The sequence below is a fragment of the Macaca fascicularis genome, chromosome 4 (genome assembly GCF_037993035.2).
Source record: "Macaca fascicularis isolate 582-1 chromosome 4, T2T-MFA8v1.1".
Lineage (NCBI taxonomy): Eukaryota > Metazoa > Chordata > Mammalia > Primates > Cercopithecidae > Macaca > Macaca fascicularis.
The window spans coordinates 152461205-152476361 of record NC_088378.1 but is presented as its reverse complement, the minus strand read 5'-3'; the positions used below and the strand labels follow the sequence as shown (position 1 = coordinate 152476361).

The 15157-nt window shown below is 41.3% G+C and overlaps 1 protein-coding gene across 7 annotated transcripts in view; it reads left to right on the top strand.

The window, feature by feature from the left end:
* The window catches only part of E2F3 (E2F transcription factor 3), a 90823-nt gene extending 77556 nt beyond the window's left edge, over positions 1-13267 (top strand). For 3 of the 7 annotated variants that reach the window (XM_074038811.1, XM_045390550.2, XM_074038812.1), the window contains exons 3-7: positions 808-1027; positions 2350-2508; positions 6243-6357; positions 7664-7799; positions 9710-13267. In XM_074038811.1, coding sequence (XP_073894912.1) covers positions 808-1027; positions 2350-2508; positions 6243-6357; positions 7664-7799; positions 9710-9972 — 893 coding nt within the window. In that variant the 3' untranslated portion in view covers positions 9973-13267. Of the gene's footprint in view, positions 1-807; positions 1028-2349; positions 2590-6242; positions 6358-7663; positions 7800-9709 lie in introns of those variants that run through there. The other 4 variants (XM_045390551.3, XM_045390552.2, XR_012434211.1 and 1 more) reach the window with 3 other exon arrangements.
* Positions 13268-15157: the final 1890 nt, after the last annotated feature.

Sequence of the window (15157 nt, the reverse complement as noted above, 5' to 3'; positions counted from 1 at the left end):
TCTTTCTATCAAATACTTTTACCGTTTCTTGTGGGAGAGAGAGAAACGTAGGTTAGAAATAGCCAAATAGTCCCTTTATGTATGTGTTTGCATTTAACATAAGGGCTAAATTAGACTTTGTTCTCTCTCTTCCTGTAGTTCATGCATTAGGCAATCCACAAATGATGTGTGACACTAAATTAAAACCTTGACTTGTGCACCTATGGGGGAACAAGTACAATATTAAATAAGGAAATTTCCTTTAAGAGAGATGGGGAGATTTGGCAGAAGACTTTTCCAGGTAATTATTTATCAAAATGAAGCATTATTTGGAAAATTGGTGAACAGGTGATACATGCACACACAGATACCAGAGCCTGAAAGGCCATTTGAGACGGGTCTGTTTAAGACCTTGTCCTGCAGTGCTAGTGAGATTCATAACCTGGCTCCATCACCGTAGACCTCATGTGTGCTGGTCCCCTGAGGTCACAGCACTCTTTCATTCATTTGAAAGATATTTTTTAGCTCCTGCTATGTGTAAATTCTTCATTAGAGACAGGGAATCGTGTAAGCCAAGGTAGAAACTTGAGAAATTCAAGGTGAAATGCTTTCATCAAACCCTGGAATTTTTACTCTCCCTTCCTGTTCTAATAAAAAACTTTCATAGCTTTCTATGACTTGCCAACAACAACAGCAATGACAGCCTTGCTTCAGATACTAATACTTTGGCTGCAGTGGGAAAGAGAGCTTGCTTGACTGCAAAGACACCCTTCATTTCTTTACCTTTCCCCCTATCCCCCACCCGCTCGGTTTTTGTTTTTCTTTAAGCTCCAAAATCTCCCTCAGAAAAAACGCGGTATGATACGTCTCTTGGTCTGCTCACCAAGAAGTTCATTCAGCTCCTGAGCCAGTCACCCGATGGGGTCTTGGATTTGAACAAGGCAGCAGAAGTGCTAAAAGTGCAAAAGAGAAGGATTTATGATATCACCAACGTTCTGGAAGGCATCCACCTCATTAAGAAGAAGTCTAAAAACAACGTCCAATGGATGTGAGTAGGAGTCCTCCCCATGCCCTGGCTCTGAGGGGGTCGTTTCAAACTGCCTGGTTTCTTAGTTCGCGCTTTCACATCCATGCCCACACATTCTTTTCTTTTCTCTCCTACTGTTTTCTTCTCTCTCGTTCTCTCTTCCCTCCTCGGCTTCTAAGCCAGAAGTTCAAAGTCTCTTTACAAAGAGACTTTGTTTAGATACTGTCAGAGATAAAAGGATTTATATTTGATCAGCATCAAGCAAGGGGATCCTTAAAGAGGTCCCTACAACTGGCAAATGGACTGCTATTCATCTGTTACATTGATGTCTGTGTGCACCCACATGTGTATCTGACAGATGTGTACACGTCTTCAGCTTGTTTCTAATAAGAATCTGGAGATGATGGCTTGTGGGTTATCTATGTGTATATGTACAACTGCATAGTCACAGAGTATCTTTATCCATGGTTCTAATAGCAGATTAACTCACTTTCTGAGTAAATTAAGGCAAGACTTAAATGCCTCCATTTCGTCTGTAGAGCAGGGATGGTAGCATGATACTTATACACCCACCTGTATGATTACATATGTAATATATTTTGTGATTTTTAGAGCATCTAAATAGCCACTATAAGCACAGTATTGAATTATTAAAGCATTTTAGAAGGAATAATTCCGTTATAGGAGGGCTTTGAAAAAATACTAATTCAGATAGAAGATGAATAGGTACCTTTTTTGCACTTTTTGGAATTTTGTTTAAAGTTTGGTAACCCATTTTGGCCTCTGGTTTAGAGAAATATATTGGGTGCTGGTCTCGGTTCTTGCATACATCACATACATCTGTTTCCTTTACTTTCTTTTCTTTTTAGTTGTTGGTATAAGACCATCAGTAATTACCTGGGTTTTTCATGCTTTTTTGGATGGGTTGTTTTCTTTTTTTTTTTTTTTTTTTTTTTAATTTTGAACCATTCCATCTTCTCTGTCTGTCTCTTTTTATCCTTTTTCCCCTTTCTTCCCCCTATCACCTGGGAGCCATGGGGCAGCGGAGGAAGGTGGTTGCCTTCTTTTGCCCTCTGAATTTGAACCTTCTGAAGAAACAGACCTCCCCTGGAGGAAAGAATCCTGAAAATAGCAGTGCTCTTTCACTAAATTTCTATGCTGTGAAAAGTGCAGAACTGTATTTATGAAAAAATATATATATATGTATAAATGTTCTAATTTTAACACTTGGCTAACAAGCAATGTGACCTCCTGTGTCAAGAGGAGACTTTTACCCAAAGGATCATTTCTCCTTCCCCTCCCTCCCATGAGTAGCCATGAAGAGTCTGTGTTTGGGTTTCTAGGGGCTGCAGTCTGTCTGAGGATGGGGGCATGATGGCCCAGTGTCAAGGCCTGTCAAAAGAAGTGACCGAGCTCAGTCAGGAAGAGAAGAAATTAGATGAACTGATCCAAAGCTGCACCCTGGACCTCAAACTGTTAACCGAGGATTCAGAGAATCAAAGATATCCTTTGTGCCGCCGGTTCACTGGGGGTTAGTGCTTCGTAGACTATTTCCAGAGTTGACAATCTGACTTATGCACAAGGTAGATTATTATTCTGATGTCATGCAAATGAGTACCTGTGTGCCTGCGTGCGTGTGTGTGTGTGTATGCACATGTGTGTGCGTATGCACATGTGTGTGCAAACCCAGTTAGCTTTGCCTAAAAAGTCAGTATTTATGGTAAGATGGACACCAACTCGATCCTATTATCTATTTTGATACCAGGTGGGAACTGTTTTTTAAAGCATTTTTTCATGTGTGGTTGAGACATATGGGTACACTTCAGCGTAAGGCCACACTATTAAAAGATACATAAGGTGTCAGTATTAATATTAATGACAACACTAAGCAGATTCGTCTTTGGCTTCCCAGATTTTTGGTGGGTGTTAGCTGTCACTGTTGGGGTTCTCACATTCTATTTTCTTTTCACCAGATATTGTAGCGATTGCAATTCGTTAAATCTATCTGATTGGGCTGTAGTTGAAGGGTTTGAAAGAGTAGAGAAAAATCATACTATAACTCTTAAAGTACATTCTACTGATTCCCAATACAAAAACTGATTTCGAAAGCACCCCAAGACCTGAGAAACCCCTCTTAATTCATCTGTTCCGCTACAAACATTAGTCCTTGGAAATAAAAATACGAAAGGTCAGTTCTTGTTCTCAACTTCCTGACAATCTATTGACGATCTCAGGAAAACCTGCTCTTCATCGTCTCACCACAGACAAAATAAGAGAGCGATTGCCACATTATGTCAAACAAGACTTGCCAATATTCTCAGTTATTAGAAGAAGACAAAAAACAATACTGTAAGTTATCCCATCTCTAGTTTTAGTTCCATACTTCTGAGAATGCCACATCTACCATTATTTGACAGAAAATAAAATGTGTTCTGCCCAGATTCTTCTAGTGTCTCATCTTTAATAGGCCTCCCCTTGGAGGATATGGAGATATTTATTTTCTTCCAATGTTGGCAGTTTTTCAAACCTGCAGTTGTTCATTTCCTGTTGATAGAGAATTAACCTTGTCAGCTGATAGTTAGTGATATGGAAGAGAGAGAAGTATAGTGTTTTGGGCCCCCAGTGGTGGGCAGAGTGGGTTTACAGGGGAAGAAACCAACAGTTGGGCTGTTGCAGTCATTGTTTGGTTGGCAGCCCTATTGCGGAAGATACGGTGGTTGCATGTGATTGGCAGCCTTCCGGGACATGTGGGCTTATGGCATTGTCACCTATATTAGCTTTCTCTGGGGCCTTTGTTGCCAAAAATGAAAGCTTCCTTGCAGGGAACTTCGAACCCAAGGAGTAAATTCAGGAGGGAGCCACAAAGGAAGCACTTTTAAGTTTGTAAGATTAGAAAATATATTTGCACAATTTATTTCTGTTCACCATTCAGTTCCCAAATTGGTACAGCTTGTTCACAAATGTGTTGAAATTTTCCTTCCTGCAGCATGTTGAGTAATTGTAGACGAGTTTTTCTTTTACGCTTGATCTTAGCCAAAAGGCCAAGAAGCGATGAGTTTTTATTTTAATAAGTTCTTGTCATACAGCTTTCTGACAGTGGGCTGTAGTGTAAGTACCTGGTTGTCAGTTTTTTCCAGTGTTCTCAGTAAAAACTCAGAACTGCCTGGCCTTCTATAAAGGCATCCATTGGCTTCTTTGATGGGTTATGTAGTGATCTAAAACCCAGAATCCTGCAAGAGCAGCCGCTGTAAGCTCAACACTGAATTAGCCATCATCTCAACTGTAAAGATTTGAAGGAGATAGTCTGTGATAGATCCCCTACATATGTTTGCAGTTTTGTGTGAATATGCTTTTTTTCTGGATTAGTAGTTCCATAGCTGCCTTCAGTTTCTAATAGGAAGCTACCACAGCCAGGAACGGTGACTCACGCCTGTAACCCCCGCACTTTTGGGAGGCTGAGGCGGGCAGATCACTCAAGGTCAGGAGTTCAAGACCAGCCTCGCCAACATGGTGAAACCTTATCTCTACTAAAAATACAAAAAAGTAGCCAGCTATGGTGGCGCGTGCCCAGCTATGGTGGCGCGTGCCTGTGATCCCAGCTACTCGGGAGGCTGAGGCAGGAGAATCACTTGAACCTGAGAGACGGAGGTGGCAGTGAGCTGAGATCGTGGCACTGCACTCCAGCCATGGTGACAGAGTAGGACTCCATCTCAAAAAAAAAAGAAAAGAAAAGAAAAGAAAGACAGAAGCTACTATTGTAAGGGACAAGACTTCATCTAGGCTCTCTAAGCCCCCCCCTTTTTTTATATTAAACATATTAGTTCACAGACTCTTAGCTATTAAATACATTATACTACCTGCTGAAATGCCCTCATTGGTTTGTTACTTGGTGTTTTGTCCTAGGAATTTTTTGTGGGTTCATGTAAAAAATAATAGTTGGCTAAAGACATTGTACATTAATTGTTTACTCCATGTCCCTTATATAAGAAAGCCATGCAGACTTCTCTCTTTTAGTGCCAAGTGTCAAGCTCACTTGAATACTTTTGTCCTATCGTAAGTACCGTATTCTTTCATGATAGCCTTTTAGGCTTGGCTGCCAGGACATTGAAAAGAATTGTTCGGTGCTTAGATAAAACTGCCAAGGCCGGGCGCCGTGACTCACACCTGCAATCCCAGCACTTCTGGAGGCCGAAGGCAGGCAGATCACTTGAGTCCAGGAGTTCAAGACTAGCCTGGGCAACATGGTGAAACCCCATCTCTACTAAACATTTAAAAAATTACCCGGGCGTGGGGGTGCACGCCTGTAGTCCCATCTGTTTGGGAGGCTGAGGCACAAGAATCATTTTTCCTGGGAGACGGAGGTTGCAGTGAGCTGAGATTGCACCTCTGCACTCCAGCCTCGGTGACAGAGCAAGACTGTCCCAAAAAGAAAAAAGAAATAACTACCAAGAGTACTGAGATATTATTCTTTTCTCTTTTCCTAAATCAGTGTTTCTCAAATTCGTTCAGGTCGCAGAGCACCTGGAAACTGCTTTCTTCCTCATGAACACGGAAATATTGATAGAGTTAATATAGTACCACGCAAAGGATAATTTTTCTAACAGAAGTAATGACACTCTTTTCTTTAGGCAATACATAATCACAACCAGCCCAGGTGCACTTAAGAAAACAAGCTGTCTGCCTAAGCAGTATTCTGAGTTCTTCCACTAATGTATTTGTTACTTATTTATTTATTTGGTGGCTGCTGACACTTGCTTATAGATAGAAGTAACTGGAGTTTCAAAAAAATTATGGCTAATAGAGATTACATTTTTTTTTCCTGCAAATTGGAATCTGCCATCATTCAGTTTGAGTGACAGAACACTTTATCGGAGTTCATGGAACGCCTGTGCTGCAAAGGGCCCTGGCTTCAAGATAAAATTTCTGACCACTTAGTTTTTGATTTTCATATGATCATTTATTTTAACTATTCTGTTTCTATGTTTCATATTTTACATAGCCATAGTCTTTTAGAAATGGGTGGGATAAAGCTATTCATTTCTTTAGTTGTTTAGAGTGTCAACCAGAAATGAAGATTCATGGGAGACCCTAAACATTTGCAGGTCCAGAAAGGGGAGACATGTGCATACTTCTCTAAGTCATAAAATACTTTAAAATTTTCCATGCACCTATTTTGTCATTTTCGTCATACTTATATCTGAGGTAATTAGATGGAAGATTCCTTGACACTCTTTACGTTAGCTTATGTTACATATCAAGATATTCGAAAAATTAGTGGCCTTAAAGACCAAACTGTTATAGTTGTGAAAGCCCCTCCAGAAACAAGACTTGAAGTGCCTGACTCAATAGAGGTAAGGAGACAGCGTCTTTGTTCATCTGCAAAGATCTTTTTGGAATGCCTGAAATTGAAGAGTCATTGACTCATAGTTAAAGTCTGTCCCCCTCCTATGAACTTGATGGTTCTTTCCCATTTATTTTACTTAACCATACATTTTAAAACATTTCGACGGTTTGATGTTCATTGAGTATTCAAACAGCCTAACTTTGACCTAGCAGGATGTTCACTTCAAAGTGGTATATGATACCCTGTCCCTCTTGTACTTTCTCTTTTTCATAATTTGTCATCAGATGGTTTTGATCAATTGGAATCGCTTTGGAAAGCTTATATTGATTATCCTGTATATGGTCCCCACCACAAACAGATATATAAATGTTTTAAAGTTTCTCCCTAGTTTATAACATTTTGAGAGATCAAATGGGGCTTTGGGTTAGCTGACAGACTAGAATATTGTAAGAAAGTAGGGGGCATATTTTTATGATTTTCAGATATACTTGGATAATAGAGGCCTAGACTACAACTATAACATAAAGAGCTGTAGTAAAAAGAAAATCCATAGGAGATAAAAAGAGAATAAAAGTTACATGCTTCCATCTAGGGTAGACTTCTTACCCTAAAAGATAATAATAGCTCTTTGACCTAGATGAAAAAGATTTTTAACTGTTAGTACGCTGCATTCTCTTAATAGATGCAGTTCCTAGCACTTAAGAATACTATTCATCAGTATACAGTTCCACATGAAAAAGTCCTACCATAAAGGAACAATAACATGGAAATACTGTATTTGGAACACTTAAAGGACCTTGTAATAATTTGCAGAAAAAGAATATATCCAAAGAACACAATTCACCTCACCCATTGTGCTATTTTCAGACTGACTCTCCCCTCCCCCAAACCCCCCAAAAAAGTTTTCTTTCTCTAGGGCAGGACTCAGCAAACATTTTCATTGACTGTCAGGTAGGTGGTAAATATTTTTGTCTTTGCGAGCCTTACACCCTATGTCTGGACTGTTCAACTGTGCACCTCTGCCACTGAATATGAAAACAGCCAGAGGCAATAATAAACAATGGGAATGAGTGTGACTCTCTTCCAATAAAACTTTATTTACAAAGCCACTTGGTGAACTGGATTTGGCCCTTAGGCTGTGGTTTGCTGACCCCTGCTCAAGAGGGTAACCGTCTTTGACAGAGTTGGACTAGTAGGGAAAAAGCAAGTGAACAGTGAACATTGTTCTTACTTTCCATTTTTAGATAAAAATTACTATGGCTTTTATTTCTAAAAGAACTTATGATTCGAACTTTTCCCATTTCTGTTCATAGAGCCTACAAATACATTTGGCAAGTACCCAAGGGCCCATTGAGGTTTATTTATGTCCAGAAGAGACTGAAACACACAGTCCAATGAAAACAAACAACCAAGACCACAATGGGAATATCCCTAAACCCACTTCCAAAGGTAAAAATTCCACTTTTGTCTTTTGGAAACTATGTTAAAAATGAGGGTGACTAGAACCATCTGTATTGGAACCACAAGCCTAGGCAAGAAACAAAAACTTCTGTTGTTATTAGGTAACATGTTCTAAAAGACATTCTGACTGGTTTGCAGAAGAAAATAATGATTTTGGAAAAATGGCTCCTTCACCCACTTATGGAGTCACTTCAGACTTTTGCTATTGGCAGAGAATATTTCCTCGCAGTGTTTTTGAAAACCAGCTAAAGTGAGGAGCAAAGCTGTGAACTGTCTTGGTGGATCATCAGAGACACTTGACCGCACACCTTTGAATGACACCGCAGAGCTCATCAGAGAGGGAAATGAAAAAGGTTTGCCGAGAAAAGCCTTTGTTGGAGAATTTTTGTCTTATTTTCCCCCCAATGAGATGGGGAAAGGATATGGGAGGAGAACCTTAGGAAAATAAGTCTTGCCGGGCACGGTGGCTCACGCCTGTAATCCCAGCACTTTGGGAGGCCGAGGCGGGTGGACCACGAGGTCGGGAGATCAAGAGCATCCTGGCCAACATGGTGAAACCCTGTCTCTACTAAAAATACAAAAATTAGCTGGGCGTGGTGGCGTGTGCCTGTAATCCCAGCTACTCGGGAGGCTGAGGCAGGAGAATCACTTGAACCAGGGAGTCAGAGGTTGCAGTGAGCCGAGATCCACCACTGCACTCCAGCCTGGCAACAGAGCGAGACTCCGTCTCAGAAACATGAAAAGAAAAGAAGTCTAACTTCTTCCCGCTCTGCAAAGAGCAAAGGAAGCTCTTTGCAGTATATATGTTTTTCCATTTCCTAGCTTGAGGATATACATGCAGTTTTTTTTTTTCTTATTGTCTCCTTATATAGCAGCGAGAATAAGGGTGATTTAAGTGAATAAGTCTGATTTAATACTGAGCAAAAGTACAGCACCTGAAATGGTAAAACAAAAGGCCATCTTTTTTCACCACAGAAATCCAAAGTGGATATGTCTTAAATGTATTTTTAGAGATCTTTTTAATAAGCTGGTTGTTCAAAAAAGACTGAGTTAAAATCAGTGAATTCTGCATGTAGTCCCAGCTACAGGGAGGCTGGGGCAACAGGGATCACTTGAGCCCAGGAGTTCGAGGTTAGAGTGAGCTATGCTTGCCTGTGAATAGCCACTGCCCTCCAGCATAGACAACATAGCAAGACGCCTTCTCTTAAGAAAAAGTGCTTTTTTCAGTTGGTGAGTTTCTACTAGGAAGTCAACTTTTCAGGATATATATATTGTTTTGTTTTGATTTTCTTTAAACAATGACCTAGATAGCAGAGAGAAGTATTTGAACTTGTTATCCTCTCATCGTTGAAGCTATAGGCATTCTTGTTTATTGACTAGTTATTTGAAAAATGAGTGAGTAGACTAGGGCCAAAGAAAGATGGCCAGGCGTGGTGGCTCACACCTGTAATTTCCGCACTTTGGGAGGCCAAGGAAGGCAGATCACTGGAGCCCAGGAGTTCGAGACCAGACTGGGCAACGTGGCAAAACCCTGTCTCTAAAAAAAAAAGATTAACCAGGCATGGTGGCTCACACCTGGAGTCCCAGCTACTTGAGAGGCTGAAGTGGGAGGGTCCCTTGAACCCCGGAGTTCAAGACTGCAGTGAGTCATGATCACACCACTGAACTCCAGCCAACAGAATAAGACCCCGTCTCAAAAATTAAAAGGGGGAGAGGGGTGGCAAGGAACTTTTTTGTACCTGTTAGCATAAAAGGTGATCTGCATCATAAAGTCATCTCATTGTCATTATTAGCAGAAGGCGCATGCTTTCTTCTAACAGCAACATATACATTCTTCCAGAAAAATTCATTTGATTTTTCTAACTTATTTTTTGTTTCCGCCCATGTTTTCCTTTCAGACTTGGCTTCAACCAACTCAGGACATAGCGATTGCTCGATTTCTATGGGAAACCTTTCTCCTCTGGCCTCCCCAGCCAACCTCTTACAGCAGACTGAGGACCAAATTCCTTCCAACCTAGAAGGACCGTTTGTGAACTTACTGCCTCCCCTGCTGCAAGAGGACTATCTCCTGAGCCTCGGGGAGGAGGAAGGCATCAGCGATCTCTTTGATGCTTACGATTTGGAAAAGCTCCCACTGGTGGAAGACTTCATGTGTAGTTGATTATGCTTCGTGTGAACTCTCCTTAAAAACCGATATTTTTTTATCATGGAACCAGAACATCTGTCATGCACTGTTGTCCCTTCCTACCTTCTTCCTCCAAGAGAGTATCATGAAGTAAACTACAAACTTCAGAAGAAAGCTGACATTTTAATGAATTTTTTAAAAAATTAATAAACAAATTGTCTAAACGCACAGTTGCAGGCTCCCTTGGGAAAGCCCTGCTTTACTCCAGGCTCCAAGATCTCCTGGCTAAGTCAGCAAGTGAGAAAATGTGCAATCAGGTGTCTCTCACCCCGACTTTTCCTTCCTCCTTCCTCCCCGGATTGGCTTGCTGTGCCTGACGGATGGGCTGTAGAATGGGGTCTGGCCACCTGGCCCGCTGGGAAACAGCAATCTTCCTTAATAGCATTTCAAGCCGTGCCTTCTCCGCAGAATGCATGTCTTTGGGGTCTGCTAATATGGAATGGAACTGCAGCAAATGCAAACTTGAAGTCATGCAAAAGTATGAAATGGATTTCTTCAGCTCTTCTTAGGAATATTTAAATTACTGTCATAATTCAGTTTAAGCTATGAACTGTGTGTCCCAGTAGGAGGTCAAGAAAACCTCCACAGCCTTCTGGATGAAGAACCTGTTTTCAAATATACTTGTTGCAGATACAGAAGACTAGTAGAGTTCTGCCACTCTAAGCTGTTGTGGATTTTCCTGTCTCCATGAACCACTCCCATTCCCCTGTCCCCAATGTGTTTGTGAGTTTCCAGTTGATTTGTAGCAAATGCCTACTTAGTTCTTTGTGGATTGTTTTAGACTTTTTATTGTTTTAGCTGCCATTTAAGCATTCCTGTGGCACCCATCACCATTTCAATTTAATTGTTTACTTTGAAGCGGTTTTTGCAAATTCACATTACTTAAGCAGAGGGAGAGAACCTCTACTGATCGAGCATCTAAACCTGTGTGATCTAAGGTTTATCAGCCTCTGCAAGGAGCTTTGTCCCATCGTGCTTCCATTCCCAGGAGGGGGAGCTTGGAGCGAGTCAGTCCTGGGGGTTGCTGACATGGGCGGCCCGTTGGAAAGGAGAACCATGTCAGATGACGTAACAGCCCCAAGGAGCAGCAAGCATGGGTCCCTCCATCCTTGGGCTTCCCGGGCCCCTGTGACGGGGGAAAGGGCTCTCTTACACCGCACTCAGGGAGACCACTTCTCAGGATGGGGTCAGATGGAGAGACCTCTAGGGAGAAAGACATCCCCATTGTGTGAGTGGCATTTCCTTAAGCTGGCAGGAACAGGGAGCAGCCCTGTGTCGGGGGCTGGAATAGTTCTGGCCAGACCCTGTTCCCCTTCCTCTATGAAGGAATCAGTTGGACCAAGGGAAGTCGGGGACGTAGAAAATGAAGCAAAACAATGCCAGGGCGTCTCCCGCTTTACTCTTCAGGAATGGTGTCCCAAGTTGGAGGCTTTGTGTCAGCTGCAAATCCTACCAGTTGTGTCCAAGAATGGCCTTCCCTCGGGCAAGTGGCAGTGGCCATCTCCCCCTGGGAATATGGCGTAGTATCTCCGGTCCATTCCTTGGATGCTAAGGACTGCGGGAATGAGGGAGTCAGATCAAGAACAAACCTCAAAACGAACAGTTAAATTGAAATGCTATGTGCCTGACCCAATGGTAGGCACATAGTAGGCACTCAACTCATATGTTTAATTGAATTGAAAATATCCCTTAGGAAAAAATTTTAAAAACACAAACAAAAAACCACAAGAGCCCCAGCCAGTTTACTCCAGGTAGATTTCCACAATATGCAAAGTGGTGGTGGGGTCAAGACAGATGACACCAGCACTTTAAACTCTTTGTGTGGGTATGCGTGGGTGTATGTTTGGGAAGAAAAACAAAGGTGCAGACTATCTTCCTTTTTTCTTCTTCAGCCTCCATCCCTGGCCTCCTCCCCTCACACACACTGGACTTGGTACAAAATGTCGGTGTGGTCCTAGATGAAGCATTGGGGTGGGGGAGGGAGAGGGAGCTTTGTGTCAAGTGCCTACTGGAAATGCACTGTGGGGTTTTTTCCTGTATGGGAAACCATTTATGCCAAGCTTTTCCCCATTTCCCATATTTATCTCATCTGGTTAGCTGCCTCTGCTTCCAGCTTTGTGTAATTCTCTTTGCCAGCTGCACAAAGCTGATTTTTTCCAAAGTCTAAAGACTGAGCTCACCTGGCTAGATTGTTGTGTGTTTTGTTGAAATTTTTCATAATGTAATGCCGTATTTATTGTTTTAAAAATGAAAGGAATACTAATAAGTCTTAAAAGTTCCTTCATGCATAAGATTTTTTTTCCAGTTACTGGGCTTAACTGGTGTACATTAATTAGATGTCCATACTGTATTTTGTTTGCATTAAGTACTTTTCTTTTTGACTTAGTATCCGGCACACAAAGTGGGTTAGTACTACAGTATTTGCGTTACTTTAAGTACTAAGTATGCAGGTTTCCTGGTACCATTGAGTTGCTGCTATTAAAGCTCACACACGAAATGGCTAAAAGTTACAAGTGTGCGAATTATGACTGCGTGAGCCTTAGAAAATAAAATGTATAAAGGGCAACACATGAGCTGTCAAACAGTGTTAGGTATGTGTTTATATGTACAGAGTTGTGCATAGCAATCGTTTTATTTAAGTGGATATGTAGTCTACTCACATTTTCATTATTTAGCAATTTTGTACAAAAATAGCAATTAATTTGTAAACACTGCCAGAATACTTTCTAGCTGGTTTGTAATTTTTTAAGAGTGTTATTTCGTTTTGTTGTTTTTTCTGTTCTTTGTTGTGGTTCTTGTTTTCTTTTTTGTTGTACGTGTAGATCTGTAAATAAAATTGCAGTATTTAAAGCTTAAGCTTTCAGGAAAAAGAAAATAAGAATTCAGTGTGTGCATGACAACTCGTGTGTATGAGAAGGAGGGATTTGAAGGAAGATGGCTTGCAGAGTAAGTCGGGTGGCAATTGTCAGGGTGTGGGAATTTCTCTTCCTACGGGGTACGTGATTTTGTAAAAAGGAAGTATTTCTCCCAAAATTGGGAGTAGGCAAACTACGAATCAGTTTAGCTTTGTGTTGTATGCTAGTTTAAAAAAGAAAATATGTAATATAATGTAAAAAACAACCACAAAAAAAAGCTTTTATGATGGATTTTGTAAATAGATTTGTTACAGGGTGACCTGTTCTCTAGCTGTGATCTTACCACTTCAAATGGGTGTAATTTGAATAAATTTTGTATGGTAAAGGATCAATAAAATGATTTTTTTTTAAGAGTTCAGGCTTGTGGATGGGTTTTCTTTAATATTATATTATGCTCCTCTATTAATTTAATTTTTTTTCCTTTTTCTTTCTTTTTCTCGTTTTTTTTTTTTTTTTTTTTTTTTTTTTTGAGGCAGAGTTGATCACTCATGCAGGCTGGAGTGGAGTGGCGCAATCTCGGTTCACTGCAACCTCCACCTCCCAGGATCAAGCAATTCACCTGCCTCATTCTCCTGAGTAGCTGGGACTACAGACACCTCCCACCACGACTGGCTAATTTTTGTATGTTGAGTAGAGACAGAGTTTCACCATGTTGGCCAGGCTGGTCTCGAACTCCTGACCTCAAGTGATCGCCTGCCTCAGCCTCCAAAAGTGCTGGGATTACAGGCATAAGCCACCGCGCCCAGCCTATTAATTGAATTTTTTTAAAACATTCTTAAACAAGTTAACGAGAAAGGCTAAACAAAAGCTTAAAACGTCGTTTGCCTTACGTGGTATTTGGGACTCTGAGAATACTGAGCAAATATTTGGTGACCACTTCTGGTACGCTCTACCCTCTGTGCAGCAGAACTCACCTTGTCCCTGTGACCATGTGCAGAAACCACTCTCGGACACTGAAGAATTTTTACACTGAGAAAGTGACAAGTTTGACGCCTCATAAGAGTTATAAAGCCAGTACACTCTAATTCTGAAATCTGGTCATTACCTCCCATGTTCTAGATTGTTTATTTCTAGTAACGCCATCTAGGAGCAGATTTGAATTTTTTGACTGCCATGTGACACTGTTAACTCTGAACTTACATTTAAAAACCCCAAAGTGCTATATATTGTACACACACAAAATCAATATAGAAGGGTATGAAATTTAAAAAAAGCAGGGGGGTCATTACCTGCCCCTCTGTGCTATTCATGCCAGAGGTAACCACTGTTCTCAGTTTTCTTGTATTATCCTTCCAGTCATTTTCTAGGCACATATCTGTGCATGAACGTGTGTATTTTATTTTATTTTATTTTATTTGTATTTATTTATTTATTTATTTGAGACAGAACCTGGCTCTGTCGCCCAGGCTATAGTGCAGTGGCACAATCTCAGCTCACTGCAACCTCCACCTCCTGGTTTCAAGCGATTCTCCTGCCTCAGCCTCCCGAGTAGCTGGGATTACAGGCATGCACCATCACGCCTGGCTAATTTTGTATTTTTAGTAGAGACGGGGTTTCACCATGTTGGCCAGGCTGGTCTCAAACTCTGGACCTCAGGTGATCCACCTGCCTTGGCCTCCCAAAGTGCTGGGATTATAGGGGTGAACCACCACGCCCGACCTATTTTATTTTGTTTTTGTTTTTGTTTAGAGACAGGATCTCACTCCGTTGCCCAGGCTTGAGTACGGTGGCACCATCATGGCTCACTGCAGCCTCAGACTCCTGGGCTCCAGTGATCCTCCCGCCTCAGTCTCCTGAGTAGGTGGGACTAGTAGGTGTGCACCATCAAGCCTGGCTAATTTTTTTTTTTTTTTTTTCTGGAGATGGAGTCGTGTAATGTTGCCCATTCTGGCCTCAAACTCCTGTCCTTAAGCAATCCTCCCCCCTCAGCCCCCAAAAGTACTGGGATTATAGGTGAGCATGTGTGTTATAACATGACTTAACATAAGTCATACCATATATGCTGATCTGAAGCTTTTTATCGCTGTCACATTTTTCCATGTGAGTACTTGTAGATCATGTTCATGCTCTTCAAAGGCTGCATAACATTCAGTGATTTAAAAAATAAATAAATAATTTTTTTTTTGAGATGAGTCTTGCTCTGTTGCCCAGGCTGGAGTGCAGTGGTGTGATCTCGGCTCACTGCAACCTCTGCCTCTCAGGTTCAGGCAATTCTCATGCCTCAGCCTCCCAAGTAGCTGGGATTA